This window comes from Podarcis pityusensis (assembly GCF_964106645.2).
Source record: "Podarcis pityusensis genome assembly, chromosome: 16".
In the NCBI taxonomy this organism is placed as follows: Eukaryota; Metazoa; Chordata; class Lepidosauria; order Squamata; family Lacertidae; genus Podarcis; species Podarcis pityusensis.
Genome location: NC_138041.1, coordinates 24,624,858 through 24,643,156, shown reverse-complemented (window position 1 = coordinate 24,643,156; position 18,299 = coordinate 24,624,858). Strand labels below are relative to the sequence as shown.

Below are 18,299 nucleotides of genomic sequence, written 5' to 3'. Positions count from 1 at the left end.
TTATGTGGTGCTGATGTTTCTTCCCTTCTCTTGCCACAGGGATGATAGCGCCTCGTTTTCTGCCCTCAAGCGTTTGGAGCGCACCCAGTGGACTGACAAGATCGATGCGCAATTCGGGTTTGAGAGGATGAAAGAACCAGGCGAAAGGACAGGATGGTTGATCAACATGCACCCTGTGGGTACCGGCACGTTTTCCTTTAACATCTCATGTGTAAAGCTCATACGTGATTGTTTTGCTAAAGAGCCTGTGTGCAGCAGCAGCAGCAGCAGCTAGAGTATTGGGCTAGGACCTGAGAGACCAGGGTTCAAATGCCTTCTCGGCTGTTCTGGTGATAAAAGGGGACAGGGAGAGCCATAGATGCCACCTTCAGTTCCTTGTAAGAAATGAAATAACAATAGCATGCTTAAATTAGTTTATTTCTGTGGTTGCCATGGAGGGAGGTGTGAGAAATTGAATTAAGAGCAGGCCATTCCAAAGACGGCGTCATTGGAAGGTTCAGTATGGAGAATGAATGTTGTCTGCAGTTGGCTAAGATAGGGACAGAAAATGACATTTGATTTTACTGCCCCAGTTGAAAAATCTACTAATAAGGTTCATTGCATGACTATGCTTAGCCCCACTCACTTGTCCTGTCAGGGTGACATCACAGTAATACACTGTATGATGCAACAAACCCCAGATTGCCCTTAATGTTACTCAAGAATTTCTCAATGTCAACCTAAACAGCCTGGAGCCTTCATTTCACCACACAGGCAGCTTAGTACTTCACACAATTAAAGTTTTATACGGCTTATCCGTGGTTACTTTTCCTCCATTCTTTCCAGGTGTGGCCCGCAATTTAAAGCTTCATGTCTGAGCACCCTTTTTTTCCCCTCCAGACTTTTCCTCATGAAAACTCGCTCTTTAAAGCTCAATCAGAGCAAATGTTAAATTCATGAAAAACGTGAATTGATGTTTCCTCTGATTGAACTTTAAAGAGTGGGTTTTTGCAGGGAAAGTTCAGGGCAAATGAAAACACTTAGACATAGAGCGGAGCAAAAGGTAAGTGTGAATAAACTCATGGCTGATGTAACTCTTCGCTTAAATTGAGTCCTGAAACGATATAAAGGGACAACAACATGAAATTAAAATGAAAATTTCTTTTTCAAGAAACGATGTGATTCCAGGACACTGAGAATCCTGCTCCAAGGTGAAACATTGCTATTATTGGTAGTCGCAGATTAGTACAAGTAAGGAGTCGGACAACAATATAGACGTAAAATGAAGAGTCCTATGTTGAGGAAATGGCATTGTCTGTCTGTTTGATTGATCTTGCTGCCCTTGTCTGATTTAGACGGAGGTGTTAGATGAGGATAAACGTTTGGTCAGCGCTGTGGATTACTATTTCATACAGGAGGACGGAAGCAGGTTTAAGGTGAGTTCAGCAGAGCAGTGTGAGACCAATTAATGGCAGACCACATTAAGAGCCTACTGGAAATTTGAGGAGGGAGCGGGGGGGACGGACATTTTAACGTACGCCAAATCAAGCTTCTCGCCTCCCTTTCGATGTGGGAGTCTGCAGAGCAGTGGTTTTCATACTATGTCTTCGTGAGCCCAGAACCCAGAGAGTGATCTAATTTGGCCTATTTATTTAACTTCTATTCGTAAACAAAGCTAAGCTGTCAGCTGAGCCTGATGTTGTACTTACAATTCATTGTTGCTACTGAACTTAAAAAATTGAAAATCTTCCACAGAAAAGTTAAGCACCAGAAAACTTTTCAGTACATTTTCCTCCCTGCCTTCGTAATGTATGATTGCGTGGGGCTCACTATTTTTTGTTTGTTTCCTAGGTGGCTCTGCCCTATAGGCCATACTTCTACATTGCAACCCAAAAGGTTAGTATAGACATCCCAGAGACTTGTACCTGAAATTGCAATTCTTGAATGAACCCTTCCACCATTTGAAATGCTTTAGCTCTAAGCATGCCATACAAGGAAGGAGGAGGGATGAGGCAGGCTAAAAAGCTCTGATTTCATGACCACTATGCTTGGTTTGTGATTTAACACTGAAGGGGTTCCTTGGAAATGAAGGGCTCTCAATGAGAAGCTTAGCTGCTGGTGAGCCTCTGAGCCCAATTCAAGGGCTCATACTAGCATATAAGGTCCTAAATGGGTTGGGACCCAAATACCTAAAAATATCCCAATATCAACCATCTTGTTGGGCAGGTGAGGCCTTGTTGCCGGTGCCATCACCCGGGGGCTGCCTAGCTGGCGTTAAGACATCACAGGGCTTAACACATGACTTCTGAATAAGTTGCAGTATTGGGGGCTTTTCAGTTTAGAAAAAGGGGATGCACATTGATAGAGGCGTTTAAGGCGGTGCGGAGGGACTGGAAGTTTCCCTCTTGGGGAAACAGCGGGGTCACGTCCAAGGAACGTCGGAAGAGACGCATCCAAGGACTTCTCGGTGGTAGTTCCCCATTTGAGGAATGCCCTTCCTGCTGAAGTGTGTTTGCTTCCCTTGTTGTAGATGTCCAGGAGGAGATTAAAAACATCCATGTCCTGTCTCCCCCCCCCCGGCATTTGATGGCTGACATGCACTGTTCCTGGCAGCCCTAAGATAACTGGCTGATAGCATGTTTTTAAACCATAAAAAAATAAAGAAAGAAAGACTATGGATGTGTTTGCTCTTTCAGGAGGACTGCTAGGGTATAAATGAAATAAGTAATAATAATCAGCAATGGGTGTCTTCTTTGAAGCTTGCCTAGCACTACTGCAATGTCCAATTTCAGGAGATTGTTGGGCACATTTTAGTTGCATTCTCAGATCAACAGGGAGGCCCAGCAAGGCAAAGCTTCCCACTTGATTTGAGTGGACCCCTTCCATTGGCCTAAATTCCTCCACAGTGTACAAGGCTAACCTTTGACACCTGGTAGACAGATATAGGATCCCCTCCAGTCTTCTAGCTGTGAATTGTTTTAACTGATTCTGATGCTATAATTCTAGGACCTTATGGTGAAGGTAGGGTAAAAAAATCCAGCTTATAACCATTGTTTAGACTATACTACGTGGCAACTGTTCCCTGAGGATAGAGCGTGTGGAAATAATTATGATTGTGTGGAGTTTGGGCCTGTGGCCTCTCTTCTTAGCGTCGCTGATGCCTGGTTGTCTCTTCAGGGTTGTGACCGAGAAGTGTCGTCCTTCCTTTCCAAGAAGTTCCAGGGCAAAATAGCAAAACTGGACACTGTACCCAAAGAGGACTTGGACCTGGTGAGAAATGCCTTTGCTGATACGGCTGTAAATGTTTTAGTTGCCCAAGCATTTAGGAAAGGAGGGGTGAACTGATGGAGTATGCAGAGATGGCAAAACTGACAGGGAAGATCCGAAACCAGGAAGATGCAAGCATTTTCTAAAGACTGGAGTAAATACGTAATTTATTGAAACATGTAATTTACCCCTGTAAACAGGGATGTAATAACACTTGTAATGTGGAATTATTTATGATAATTGTGGTTATATAACAAATGGATACATGGAACCCATGGAGGGAGGGAAGGAGGTCCAAAGGTTCAAAAGAACCTTGTATTTTAATGTTTGAAACGGTTATGTTTTATACGTATAAAATTATTAAAAACTCAATAAAAAATTATTGGGGGGGGGGAGAGGAGGGGTGAAAGGGTTCCAAAAATCTGTGGTCTACAAGCTTCCCCTTTCTAAGTGTGACTCCAACATTGTGCTGACATCGTTCAGCACCAGGCAAATAGTTTTTCGTTTCCCCCTTTTTTTCTTTGCTATTTGTACATCACCTTGAAATTTGTGTGTATGTAAGACAATTAATTGGGACGCGGGTGGCGCTGTGGGTAAAAGCCTCAGTGCCTAGGACTTGCCGATCGAAAGGTCGGCGGTCGAATTCCCGCGGCGGAGTGCGCTCCCGTTGCTCGGTCCCAGCGCCTGCCAACCTAACAGTTCGAAAGCACCCCCGGTGCAAGTAGATAAATAGGGACCGCTTACTGGTGGGAAGGTATACGGTGTTTCCGTGTGCTGCGCTGGCTCGCCAGATGCAGCTTTGTCACGCTGGCCACGTGACCCGGAAGTGTCTCCGGACAGCGCTGGCCCCCGGCCTCTTAAATGAGATGGGCACACCACCCTAGAGTCAGACACGACTGGCCCGTACGGGCAGGGGTACCTTTACCTTTAAGACAATTAATTAATGGTAATCACCCCTCTAGTCTTCAGTTGGTATTATTTTGCTTCATCTTTACTTCCTCCCCCCACTAGTCCACACACATCTCTTAAATGAATTCTTCTTTAAAGCTTGCCTTCTTTTAATGGTCTCTCTCTTTTCCTTTCAGCCAAATCACCTGGTCGGCCTGAAGCGGACCTACCTCAAGCTTTCTTTCAACACGGTGGATGACCTGGTAAAGGTGCGCAAGGAGATCACACCTGCTGTGAAGAAAAACAGGGAACGGGACCAAGCGATGGACACTTACACCGCTATGCTGACCAGGTAGAGGAGCTGCCTTAGGCCCACTGTCATTTTCATTTGGACTGAGTCAAAAGGACCCATTTGAGCTGTCTTGCAGTGATGGAGAACCTCCATACTGTGGGCCAGATTGTGCCCGCCAGGTCTCCCCATTTGGCCCGCCAAACTGCTTTGGCCAAAGCACAGCCACATGCCTTACATCTGAGGTCCTATATGACATCAGTAATGGAGCGGATAAAGACATGCCTGGTCCAAAAGGGGCTTTGCAGGCACTGCTGATCACTGGGGCTTCTAAAGTGTTGTGCTTTTGCTGGCATGGTTTGACTTAAATGCATGGGTAAATGCAGGTTGCCTGACATCATTGTGATGACTTGTGGTAGACAGGTGGGGGAGACAAGGCCCACCGCGAACAGATGCAGTTCCCTGTGAAAAAAATATTTGATTTTAAATAAAATAAACAAAATACAAACAATTCAAAGTCAAAATACCAAGATTACTCTGAATCTTCTGACTTCCCCCCCCCCCCCATCCTTTCCATGGGTCCTAATGATAATACTTACAACTGGATATCAATATTTAGAAGAGTTTGGATTTGATATCCCGCTTTATCACTACCCGAAGGAGTCTCAAAGCGACTAACCATCTCCTTTCCCTTCCTCCCCCACTACAAATACTCTGTGAGGTGAGTGAGGCTGAGAGATTTCAGAGAAGTGTGACTAGCCCAAAGTCACCCAGCAGCTGCATGTGGAAGAGCAGGGAAGCGAACCCAGTTCACCAGATTATGAGTTTACCGCTCTTAACCACTACACCACACTGGCTCTCTGTGAAAAAAATTATCCAAATTTTTATCGTCCTAAATTACCCATACTTTCTGTTACTTTACAAGTGTGGTTAAAATCCTGCTAATGTTTTAACCTGCTTACAGTGGTCTCGTATGTAAATTATAAACTTTTCCCATTCCTTACTAAATTTCTTGTCTTCTTGATTTCTGAGCTTCCCAGTTAATTTTGCCATTTCGGCATAATCCATCAACTTGGTTTGCCATTCTTCTCTAGTCAGGGTTGTTTCTTCCTTCCATCTCTGGGCTACAGACAGATGCAGTTCCCTATCCCTGCTCTATTGCTTCCTCCTCACAGAGTTTCTGGCTTATTAGAAATGAGGTGTGTGTGTTTGGACTTGCAAGGCATTATCCTGGTGCAACCCAGACAGGTGATCTGCTGCCCTAGTTACTGGTCCATGAGCTGGGAGTGTCCCCAGCAAGCCTCAAACATTTCTTCCAGGCTCTGCCCAGACTCGTTGCTGCCAAGCCAATAGGGCTGCTTTCCTCTGATGATCTCTCATCCTTCGGCTCTCCCATCAAGCAAGCCACAAAGCTTACAGAGCCAAACATCTGGAGGCTCCATAAAGAAGATTTCTGCATCCAAGTGGGAGACTGGAAGAACCAGATCATGGGCCTTAAATGTGGTTTATGCACATTTCTGAGTGATGGGGAAAGAAGCCCCAGAGAGTCGGCTCCTGCACTGCTGCAACTATCAGTAGTAGTAATCATCATCATAATTATACCGCTGATATGCCAAAATGGCTTCTAAGCCATTTACAGTTGCCGAACAATACTTCACTTGCCTGTCAATCCTGTGTGCAGGTAGTCCTGATAATCTAAACCAGCTCCTTCTCCTTTGCAGTGCCCTTGCTGGGAACAGCCTGTCCAGCAAGGAAGAGGCTCCCTCCAAGAAGACTGCTGACCAGATGGACAACATAGTGGACATGCGGGAGTACGACGTCCCCTACCACATCCGCCTGTCGATTGATCTGAAGATCCACGTGGTGAGCGGCAACTGGGGGAGACCTGCCTTCTTTCCTACCTTGATTCCCGAACAGCTAGATACAAAAGCATTGTGTCAAAAGTTCTAAAAATGCATTTCCAGATTTTTAATTGTGGCAGGTAGGGGTTGAGCCTTTGCTACTGGCTGTGGACCCTACCTTGGCGTGACTCTCCCGGTCCCTCTCCTCCCATGACAGGCTCACTGGTACAATGTCCGCTACCGAGGCAGCAGCTTCCCTCCTGAAATCACCCGCCGAGACGACCTGGTTGAACGGCCAGTGAGTATTCCTGTGGGGCAGAGCTCCTGTCTCAGCACCTGTGTGTGTGTGTGTGTTTCCTTCAATTGCCAGCTTTGTTTTGGTTTATTATGCTGCATCTGTCACCAATAGCCAAATGTCTTCAGGATTCCTGGGTGCTGTGTGAGTCTACAGTCTGGGTGGGGAACCTGAGGCCTAAGGGCAGAATGAGGCCCTCCCTAGTTTATCTGTTTTGCCCCTCAGGACTCTCCACGGGCCACACCTCTGACCCAACCCGCTGTTAGCATTTGGCCCTCAGAAAGTTACCCACAAAGGCATGTGGCCCTCAAGCTGGAAAAAACTGCCAGTCCCGGGCTCTTCTTCTTTGGCAATCACTCGTAGCCGAGTAAGATTGTCTTCCATAAACACGGTTTTAACAGTGAGTCCGCAAGTGACTCTGGAGGTTAATTCTGGATCCACACGTCCTTCCACAGTGGGGAGGGACATAGGTTTCTGGGCAGGAGTTGATCACAGTGAGGGTTTGTCAAGCGTGCCTTCCTCTTAGTTTGTTTCTCCCTTTCGTCCTGAGTTCGAGCGTCTTCAAAGTCTATTACACCTTTGATAAAGGCTGTTCTCCAACTGGAGCACTCACAGGCCAGTGTTTCCCAATTTTCAGTGTTTATACTACATTTTTTTTAGATTTGCCTTGAGAGAGTCTTTAAACCTCTTTTGTTGACCACCAGCATTACATTTCACATTTTTAAGTTTGGAATAGAGTAGTTGCTTTGGAAGACGATAATCATGCATCCGAACAACATGACCAGTCCAACGAAGTTGATGTTGAAGAATCATTGCTTCGACACCGGTGATCTTTGCTTCTTCCAGTACACTGGCATTAGTTCGGCTGTCTTCCCAAGTGATATGTAAAAAATTTCAGAGACACCGTTGATGGAATCTTTCAAGGAGTTGGAGATGGGGTTGATAAGTGGTCCAAGCTCTACAGCATCCCAAAGCCTGTGGGCCCAAATGTCTCTAGCGCCTCTAGCATGGGCCAGGTGCACTTGCAGGAAGTGGATTTTGCAGATCAAGGGTGGAGAACCTGTGGCCTTCCAGCTGCTTATTGGACTACAACTCCCATTATCCCTCTTGGCCACGCTAGCTAAGGATGATGGAAGCTGGAGTCCAACAAGATCTGGAGGGCCAGAGGTTCCTGCATCCCTCTTGTTGATGAAGAGATGTTATTGATGTATTGCCCTGAGTGGAGCCCAGCATCTGGTAGTGACTTGGAAATTCCAATTCTTCCTAGGATCCTGTCGTCCTGGCCTTTGACATCGAGACCACCAAACTCCCTTTAAAGTTTCCTGATGCAGAAACGGACCAGATCATGATGATCTCCTACATGATTGATGGCCAGGTAAATCAGGGCAGCCGCCTCAATGACTAGTGGGGTTGCAGAACAAGCCAGAATAAATACCCCCCTTAAGCCATAGAAATGGAAGAGTTTGGAACAGCAGGCGGCCCTGAACTTCTGGCTCCCAATTGAAGCATAGAACAGGAGGTGGATTGGGTAGGTGCTTGTGGTGGGGTGGAGAGAGAGTCTACCCTGGGTTTTGTTTTCATAGTAAGGATTTCCTACTCTGAACATCTTAGTGAGAACTGATAAGGTAACGTTGGTTTACTCTTTGTTCCTTCAGTTAAGCAAAATTTCCCTTTCGCTTCTTTCTTCCCAGGGTTACTTGATCACAAACAGAGAGATCGTTTCAGAGGATATTGAAGATTTTGAGTTTACTCCCAAACCGGAGTATGAGGGGCCTTTCTGTGTCTTTAATGAACCAGATGAGGTAGGTAGGCTTAATTTTGAAGGCCAGTTTCCCCTTAAAATCACAATACAGTGAAATCGCGGAATTCCATTGAAGTCAGAGGGTTTTGGCCACACGTTGCAGGTCCCGTTTGTTACCTTTAGCGACATGAGTGTGTTCTGGATAGCCTTCGTTTTGCTTGTAAGCCTCAAGGCAAAGACTATCTTGTTTTGTGTGTAAACCACTCAGGGAGCCCTTTTCTTCTTCTTTTGGCAGAAGAGCAGGGTACACAAATGCTGTAAATAAATATAGAAAAGGGGGGTTCTATATATACTGCTCCCTGGTCTCCCCATCCCATTATTTTACCCTCTCCGGTCACCAGACTAGATAATTTGGAAATTTGAACAAACCACCATGCAGATAAATGCACCTTTCCCAATGATTGCAGAATGTGAGAGGTGGTGTTTGGTGGACACACATGGTACCTTTGGTTCCCTGGCAGAAAAGCTGGTCATCATAAGAACCTAGCAGGAGAGGGGATTATTGGTTTGTTGTTGTTCATATTTTTACTAGGTATTTTGTGATTTTTATATTGTAATTTTATGTTGTGAACTGCCCTATGAGCTACAGATGAAGGGAAGTATGCGCATCTAATTAACAACAACAACAACAAGCATCTGGACCATTGACAATAAATGACCTTTTAAATTTGTTTTCCCTCCTCTTGTTTTAAAATCAGGCCCACCTCATCCAGAGGTGGTTTGAACATGTTCAGGAGACCAAGCCAACCATCATGGTGACATACAACGGAGACTTCTTTGACTGGTAAGAATTGAGCGAACTCGGTTCTTGAGCCTTGTGGGTGTCCAGCTTTTTAAATGTTTAAAAATTATATTGGGTTATTTTCATTTTAATGGGGAAACCATGCTTTACCTTCTGGGGAACCGAGCTGGCCAGCAAACTTGCTTGCTAACCTGCCCTCCCCCTGCAATGACCAGCTGCAGGAATTTTTTGTTGCAATGCCTAAATAGTGAGATCTGTAGAAGCTCCCTGGCTTATTTTGCTTTATCTGTCTCCAGGCCCTTTGTGGAAACCAGAGCAGCAGCTCACGGGATGAATATGCAGCAGGAGATCGGATTCCAAAAGGACAGCCAGGGGGAATACAAAGCTCCTTCGTGCATCCACATGGATTGTCTCAGGTACATGATGCCTAGCCCTGCTCACCAATCTCTTTCTTGGGGCTTAGTCTGATGGAGGTGGGAAAGGGCCCAGCCTTTATGGCACACCCAGAGAAAACAATTTGTATTTGGCACCTCGCTGCACCATGCTTTTGACTGTTGCCCCATCCGCACTCTATATTTAAAGCGATGTCATGCCACTTCGAAGAACCTTTGCCTTCTTCGAAGAACCTCCTCCAAAGAATCCTGGGGAAAGCAATTTGCTAAGAGTGCTGCTGTTCTGCTTTTGGGGTCTTCCATTTGTCACTCAGTAGTTCCTGACAGAGTCAGGAAGGATGGCAACACTGTATATGTTTTTTTCCCCACTGTCCGGCAGTTAATATTGCATGACCGTCCCTCATTTCTGATTAACATGCGTACAAAAGCAAAGGATGCTTCATTGCTACACTTGTACCCTTTGTCTGGGGGACGCGGGTGGCACTGTGGGTTAAACCACAGAGCCTAGGACTTGCTGATCAGAAGGTCGGCGGTTCGAATCCCCACGACAGGGTTAGCTCCCATTGCTCGGTCCCTGCTCCTGCCAACCTAGCAGTTCGAAAGCATGTCAAAGTGCAAGTAGATGAATAGGTACCGCTCCGGCGGGAAGGTACAAGGCATTTCCGTGCGCTGCTCTGGTTCGCCAGATGCGGCTTAGTCATGCTGGCCACATGACCCAGAAGCTGTACGCCGGCTCCCTCGGCCAATAAAGTGAGATGAGCGTCTCAACCCCAGAGTCGGCCATGACTGGACCTAATGGTCAGGGGTCCCTGTCCCTTTACCTTTACCCTTTGTCCAATGCTGATCTGCCCAGAACAGTACGGATCACATTAGACACAATCCTTTCTATTTCGTGAGTTGTCTTCTCCTTTTGTTTTCCTTTGGCTGGGGTGCGCCAGGGAGAAAACAGGAACCAAGCGCTTCAGTTGTACTTTTTCAATAAATAAATAAATAATACTCTTTGAAAAGAAGCCTCTACCATTTCATTTGACACAATCCCAACTAGACATCATGTTGTGTTAAGATACAGCTTTAAGCAGCCATGGCTACACACACACACACACACACACACACACACAAAAAAAACCCTGGGAACGGTAGTTTGTTAAGGTTAGCAGATCCTATTCCCCTCAGAGCTTCAGTTCCCAGAGTGGTTTAACAACCAATCCCTCTACGCAGGGAACTTTTCACATCAGACAGGGTCACGGTAAGGTGTAACGAACTATCAACACGCCCAAGAAGCACCTACAGCAAACAAAAAGCATGCCAAGGTTCTTCAGTAGACATTTCAGTTGGAGCAGGACAGAAGGTTCCCTGGATATATAGGAAGTGGCCCTAGCCTTTGACTTGTATTCCAAAGTAAGCTTATGTTGACTCTGTCTCATAATACTTCTGCCCTGCTCCTTGTAAACTGGACTGCCTCTCCCGATTCAGCAACCAGTGCTGTGGCTTCTGTTGGCAGGTGGGTTAAGAGAGACAGTTACCTCCCAGTGGGAAGCCATAACTTGAAAGCGGCAGCCAAAGCGAAGCTGGGCTACGACCCCGTGGAGCTGGATCCTGAAGAGATGTGCCGGATGGCTACTGAGGAACCTCAGGTACTTCGGTTACCCCTGTGCGATTCTGTCGTGTGTTTTCAACTGGGATCAGCCATGGCGGATTCCCAACAATTAACGGCAGAGGTAAAAGAGAAGGGGTACTGGAAGGAGTTCCCTTGGCCTGCTGTGCCCCTATGAGGCCCTGGCCAGAATTCACCCTCCAACATCCAGGAGGATGGGATAACATGTATAGGTATTGTGCAGCTGTGGTTGCAAATGTAACATTTGATGCAGTGCACTCTGGCATCCCTGCAGAATCTAGAGCAATTTGGCTTGCGCTGTAAAATAAAATGCTAATAGTTTGACAACCAGAGAGAGAGAGAGAGAGAAATTTTTGCTGTAGACTTAGGAATTGGAGAAGCTCTAAGGGAGGTTTCTGGTGTTCAAGGCTTGCTCTCAATTCCAGCCCCATCTGCCTTTGTGCATGTGATACTCCAGAGCAATTTAGAGGGTTTATGTGCTCCACACGGAGAATCATGGCTTTCTAGGTGCAGAATGCTAGATCTTTGCATTTAGGGAGCTATTCCTTTAGGGCAATCTTCTCTCCACAATCAGTTTTTGTTACATGGTAGAATGTCAAGTGCCTCTAAATGATTAAACCACCATCAGCCAACATGCATTGCACAGGCCAGCAAGGGATAGTTGGGCATCTGGACAAGCACTTAGAGACCTGTAGGCCTGGCTAGGGCATAGCCGTGTAGCTTGCCTGTCTCTCTTGACATTCTGCTCCCTGGCTTTCTAGGCTAAAGGCAAGATCACACCAAGAGCTAGAAAAGCTGTCAGTGGAGTGTAGCCACTGTATCGTAATTTGAACTTGATTTGTGACTCACTGGCCCAAAAGCTTGATCACCAGTGGATACAGCTTCTTAAAAGGATAGTAATAATTGTGCTATCAAATTGGCTTTCAGCACAGACCATTTTCCATTGTTGCTGTTTTTTTAATTGTTAACTTTTACATGCAGCCAATGATCCTTTTTTCAGTCAGCACTCCCCATATAAATCAAGCTGCTTAAATGAATATTTGCATGTAAGCAACATGCAGACCTTTTCCTTGCTTGGGGAGGAGGCCGCGTTGAACTTACAGCGCCTGCTGATGTTCTCCCTGCGCTCAGATGGCAAGTTGCAAAATGCTTCCATGCTGCTTCCTTCTTTCCTCCAGACTCTGGCCACCTACTCAGTGTCCGACGCTGTTGCTACTTATTACATGTACATGAAATACGTCCACCCTTTCATCTTCGCTTTGTGCACCATCATCCCCATGGAGCCCGATGAAGTGAGTAGAGTGGATCCCAAGGCTCAGTTGCTTCCTTATTTTGTAAAATTTAAACACCAGTTGATTTATAAAAAAAAAAAAAAAAAAAACCCAAAGCAGTTTGCAAAGAGAATAAAACAATAAAATTATTGGCAAAACAGAAGAGGGCCTTCTCGGTAGTGGTGCCCACCCATTAGATGTCAAGGAAATAAACAACTATCTGACTTTTAGAAGACATCTGAAGGCAGCCCTGTTTAGGGAAGTGTTTAAAGTCTGATGTTTTATTGTGCTTTTAATTCTGTTGGGAGCCACCCAGAGTGGCTGGGGAAACCCAGCCAGATGGGCGGGGTATAAATAATAAATTGTTGTTGTTGTTTATTATAGTAAAAAAAAACTCTTTAAAACGCTTATCAGATAAAATCAGCAATAAGCTACAAACAGATTAAGAGATACACCAACATTCTACATGTCCGAGAAAGCTTGTCTGCACAAAAATGTATTTGGTAATCACCAAAAAGAGTACAGTGAAGGTCTCAGTACTAATGTAGATTATCTCACTATAAGTGGCCCCTTGGTTGTTCCAAGATTCCACTGTCAGACAGATGTTTTTTAGTCTTTCAGGTTGGCCTGGGCAATATATCAAAATATCGCCCAGGACCGGTATGAGGAACAGCCCACGATGTCAGCTTCGCTCAGCGGTGTATCACGGGTGAAATCGCCACCCCTCCCAAGTCCCTCTGCTAGCAGCGTCTGCTAGAGTTCCTTCCAGCAGCGCTGCTAGCAGAGGGGACTCAGGAACGGTGGCGGTTTCACACACAATACACCGCTGAGTGAAACTGCCATCACACTGCCCCTCATACGATGCAGAGGGAGAAACAAGCTGTGTCGGCGAGGCACCAATACAGCTTTTTCTTCCTCTGCATCTTTGAACTGCTCAACTGAGGAGTGTACAGCTGCCCTTACCTCAGCCAAACAGTTAAAGGCGCCCCCAGCCCAGCGCTGGCTCCCGTGAGCTCTGTGAAACTGCTCAGCTAAGGGGAGCGTGGTTGGCACTCCCTGCAGCGAGCAGTTAAAGGAGCCCTGAGGCTCTGCCCACTCGCCCATGAGTGGCAGGATCACTGGAGCTGACTCAGATGCAGAGTGGGAACCTTCCCGATCCCCAGCTGAGCTGCGCAAACAAGCTGCGTTGTCCGAGCCCATGAGGGCCTGGGTCAAACCACCTCGGTTCCTGAGGTGAGAGCTGGGGCAGTTTCACCAGGTGCCTCACAGGCAGAGGCCGATGCAGCTTGTTTTTTCAACATCGTGGTACAGTGGTAAGAACTTAATTTGTTCTGGAGGTCCATTCTTAACCTGAAACTGTCCTTAACCTGAGGTACCACTTTAGCTAATGGGGCCTCCTGCTGCCGCTGCCACGCAATTTCTGTTCTCATTCTGAAGCAAAGTTCTTAACCCGAGGTACTATTTCTGGTTTAGTGGAGTCTGTAACCTGAAGCGTCTGTAACCCGAGGTACCACTGGATATCGCCAAATCGATATCTTTGGCTGGCGATACACCACAATGTTTAAAAGCTGTTATCGCCCAGCCCTACTTTCAGGTACCTGAAAGCTCTCTGGCTTGATTTTCCCCCTCCCCTGCGAGACACCAAATTCCCCCTCTCTAAGTTCCCTTTTGCCACCCAGCCCTCATCTCTCTCTCTCTCCCTGCAGGTGCTGCGAAAGGGCTCAGGGACTCTGTGCGAGGCACTGCTGATGGTCCAGGCCTATCACGCCAACATCATCTTCCCCAACAAGCAAGAGCAGGAGTTCAACAAGCTCACTGAGGATGGGCATGTGCTGGACTCGGAGACCTATGTCGGGGGGCATGTGGAGGCCCTGGAGTCGGGGGTCTTTCGCAGTGACATCCCCTGCCGCTTCAAGATGGTACGAGTCCCGCCCTGGAAGGAGACTTCTTGAAAGCTCATGGGGGGCGGCAGGGGTTGCCAGGATAAATCCCCGCCCTGCCCCTGTGCTTGCCAGACATAAAGCAGGTAGCTACAACAAAGTCCAAATTGTCCCCTCAAATAGAGAAGTGTCTGACCCCATGAGGCTGGTGATAGAATACCTGCTTTGCATGCAGAAGGTCCCAGGTTCAGCATTTCCAGGTGAGACTCAAGAAGAGCCTGCTGGATCAGGCCCATCTAGTCCAGCATCCTGTTCTCACAGTGGCCAACCATTGGGAAGCCCAAAAGAATCTGAGTGCAAGAGTAACTCCTCCGCTGGTGATTCTTCCCGGCAACTGATCTTCCAGAGGGAGGGAGCACACTTCCCTGTAGCTGGTGGCCAACAAAGGCTGCTGGAGGAAGAGCTATGACCTGATCTTGTGGATTACAAAGAGCATAAGACCTTCCTTTGCAGATTTGTTTCCGCCTGCCCCATGTGGCACCATGTTCCCCCGGTGATTTCAACTGCACTGTCTTTGCCTGGGGAGAATCCTTGGTGAAAATTTGTCGCACTCATGTCCTTCCCTCCCACCCCGGTTGTGTCTCTTAGAACCCTGCTGCCTTCGACTTCCTTTTGCAGCGTGTGGAGAAGACTCTGCGCCACGCCATTGAGGAAGAGGAGGGAATACCCCTTGACCAAGTGACCAACTTCCAGGAGGTAACCTTGTAGGCCAAACAGCAGTGTCCGCATAGGAGGAGGCAGCAGTAGCAATGGAGTTGTTATTGTCCTGACACAGCTCCTTCACTCTAGTTTCTGTTCATTTTAAGCATCTAGCTCCCCCCGGTCCCCAGGTTATCTTGGCTGTTCCTTCCTTCTTTTCCCCTGTTTCAACCCTTTGCTTCCCCAACCCCTTAGCCTTGGCCACCAATCTGCTGCTATTTACTACATTGAACTGTCCTGGGGGCCACTTGTGGCCTACGAAAGGCACGGTCCTGGTATATGTGTGGTGTAGGGATGCAAGTGGCTCTGTGGTCTAAACCACTGAGCCTCTTGGGCTTACTGATCAGAAGGTCGGCGGTTCAAATCCCTGCGACAGGGTGAGCTCCCGTTGCTCTTTCCCAGCTCCTGCCAACCTAGCAGTTCAAAAGCACACCAGTGCAAGTAGATAAATGGTATCACTGCCGTGGGAAGGTAAACTGTGTTTCCATGCACTCTGGTTTCCGTCATGGTGTCCTGTTGCGCCAGAAGCGATTTAGTCATGCTGGCCACATGACCCGGAAAGCTGCCTGCGGACAAACGCTGGCTCCCTCGTCCCGAAAGCCAGATGAGCACCACAACCCCATAGTCGCCTTTGACTGCACTTTACCATCTAGGGATCCTTTACCTTACCTTACATGTGGTGTTCTTTTGCCGGGCTCTATTGCATTCCGAAGAGCATGGTAAAGCATTGCTCTCCTAGGCAAAAAACAACAACCCACCTTATCCTCTTGCCTGCTTTCCACTGCTTCCTCTGGACCACAGGTTTGCGATGAAATCAAAGTCAAGTTGAACTCCCTGAAGGAAGTCCCCAACAGGATTGAATGTCCTCTGATATACCACCTGGATGTGGGGGCCATGTACCCGAATATCATCCTAACCAACCGGCTTCAGGTGAGTGAGGAGTTTGAGCTCCTTGGCATTGGGTACTAAAGTCTAAATCTCTGCTGTAAGAATTGTGGCCTCTTAGACTTAAATCTGCAGCCCTCTGGACGCTCTTGGGCTCCCAACTCCCAAAGCCCCAACTAGCACTGCCCAGTGGTCAGGGATTTGATTTAATATTTCTATTCCGCTTTTCCAACGGCCAATGTTGAGCTCAAAAGTGGTTAACAATAAGCACAGTAGCATTAAAAAACAAGTATTGCAATCACAATGGTATCAGACACAATAACAAGCCGCACAGTTAAGATTTTGGAGTGCTATTTCAGTTTGGAATTTTTGGGGTGGGTGGAGGGATGCTGTCTTTCTCTTTGGGAGAATCAGAGTGTGATTTATAACTCGTACTATAAGAAAGCTCAACAACATTGTCTTCTTAATAAGAGACAATATATACGGAAGTTTCCCTGTGCCGGTAATGGACTCCCAGTTTGGGGTAGGCACTCCAAGCAACCTCTTCCTCAATCTCCTTCACAAAGAGTTGCTGCCTCTCTAGCAACAAGGATAGTAGTAGTAAACCTTTTATTGGCATCACATACAACATCCAGAACAAATCAGTACAGAATTACCACTTCCCCAGTGGCACAAAACATTTACTAAAAGAAAGGAGGCAGAGCAGTCTATCGTCACATCTCTTGGAATAGAGGGGAAAGGCCAGTGTTGCAATGTTATCCCTAGTAAGAGACTGCTGAATAATTATTATTATTATCATCATCATCATCATCATATCATTTATACCCTGCCCATCTGGCTGGGTTTCCCCAGCCACTCTGTGCGCCTCTGAACAGAATATTAAAAATAAATTTAAAAAAATCAATCATTAAAAACTTCCCTAAACAGGGCTGCCTTCAGATGTCTTCTAAAAGTCAGATAGTTGTTTATTTCCTTGACATCTGATGGGAGGGCATTCCTCAAGGCAGACACCACTACCGAGAAGGCCCTCTGCCTGGTTCCCTGTAACCTCACATCTCGCAGGGAGGGAACCGGCAGAAGGCCCTCGGAGCTGGACCTCAGTGTCCGGGCTGAACGATGGGGGTGGAGATGCTCCTTCAGGTATACTGGGTTGAGGCCATTTAGGGCTTTAAAGGTCAGCACCAACCCTTTGAATTGTGCTTGGAAACGTACTGGGAGCCAATGTAGGTCTTTCAGGACTGGTGTTATATGGTCTCGGTGGCCACTCCCGGTCACCAGTATGGCTGCCACATTCTGGATTAGTTGTAGTTTGAGTCACCTTCAAAGGTAGCCCCACATAGAGTGCATTGCAATAGTCCAAGCGGGAGATAACCAGAGCATATGAATAGATGGTTGGTGGTTGCTCTTTTCTTGCTTGGGAATATGCAGCGCAGGAGGGGAGGGCTGGAATAGAACTCTCTGTCCTCTGCTGCCCATAGTATCTGTTTGAGTTCGAAACACAGGTGCAGCAGGGCTTCGGCACACACAGTATACATCAGGGAGGCTCACCTGGCACCTGCCTTACATATCTTTAGGCACCAGGCCAAAACATTCCTCTTTTCCTTTTAAACTGAGGGTTTCTGTTAGTTGTTATGGTGCATACGTTTGTTTTTATATTTAAACTGCCCTGTGAACTTCAGCTGAAGGATGGTGTAGAAATTTAATAATTGAGACTTAACAATCCCGCAAAAGCATCCTGGGTCTACCTGCTGCTTTCCTAGAGGCAGGATCCAACCTTGCCTGGCCTAAAAACTTACTTTTATTTATTTAAATGTACTTGTGCCTTTATTCGTTCCCCCTCTGCTTTGCTTCCCTCCCTTCAGCCCTCGGCGATGGTGAACGAGGCCACGTGCGCCGCCTGCGACTTCAACAAACCAGGCGCCAACTGTCAGCGGCGGATGACCTGGCAGTGGAGAGGAGAATTCAGTGAGTCTTTTCCCTTCTGCTGACTCGTATGCAACTTGGCGCGGTTCCTCTGCTGTGTATAAAACCCTCTCTCGCAGTCTGGAGTGATTGTCAGCTGGGTTGTTTCCTCCCCCCCTTCTCTTTTCCCCTTGCAGTGCCCGCGAGCCGCAGCGAGTACCATCGCATCCAGCAACAGCTGGAGTCGGAGAAGTTCCCCCCTCTCTTCCCAGATGGACCGCCCCGGGTGTTTCATGAGCTGTCCCGGGAGGAGCAAGCGAAATACGAGAAGAAGCGCTTGGCAGGTGAGGGCAAACCTTCTTTTTCTTCTTCTTTTTTGAAATCATTTTTATTTGAATGTATATCCATATATAGAGATGGCTTGAATCTCGCGACTTCCCCCCACCCCCTCCATGGTTCCTATTATCAACATTATCAACATTATCAACTGCAT

The 18,299-nt window shown here is 47.0% G+C and overlaps 1 protein-coding gene across 2 annotated transcripts in view; it reads left to right on the top strand.

The window, feature by feature from the left end:
* Window positions 1–18,299, top strand: part of POLE (DNA polymerase epsilon, catalytic subunit) — a 78,967-nt gene that overhangs the window by 27,012 nt on the left and 33,656 nt on the right. The window contains exons 4-21 of one of the 2 annotated variants that reach the window (XM_080986140.1): window positions 40–175; window positions 1,335–1,415; window positions 1,831–1,875; window positions 3,157–3,249; window positions 4,332–4,486; window positions 6,145–6,286; window positions 6,482–6,562; window positions 7,827–7,934; window positions 8,251–8,361; window positions 9,059–9,144; window positions 9,399–9,518; window positions 10,996–11,128; window positions 12,288–12,401; window positions 14,087–14,299; window positions 14,909–15,016; window positions 15,821–15,949; window positions 17,767–17,869; window positions 18,004–18,150. In XM_080986140.1, the coding sequence (XP_080842266.1) occupies window positions 40–175; window positions 1,335–1,415; window positions 1,831–1,875; window positions 3,157–3,249; window positions 4,332–4,486; window positions 6,145–6,286; window positions 6,482–6,562; window positions 7,827–7,934; window positions 8,251–8,361; window positions 9,059–9,144; window positions 9,399–9,518; window positions 10,996–11,128; window positions 12,288–12,401; window positions 14,087–14,299; window positions 14,909–15,016; window positions 15,821–15,949; window positions 17,767–17,869; window positions 18,004–18,150 (2,105 nt within the window). Of the gene's footprint in view, window positions 1–39; window positions 176–754; window positions 1,043–1,334; window positions 1,416–1,830; window positions 1,876–3,156; window positions 3,250–4,331; window positions 4,487–6,144; window positions 6,287–6,481; window positions 6,563–7,826; window positions 7,935–8,250; window positions 8,362–9,058; window positions 9,145–9,398; window positions 9,519–10,995; window positions 11,129–12,287; window positions 12,402–14,086; window positions 14,300–14,908; window positions 15,017–15,820; window positions 15,950–17,766; window positions 17,870–18,003; window positions 18,151–18,299 lie in introns of those variants that run through there. The other variant, XM_080986141.1, reaches the window with a different exon arrangement.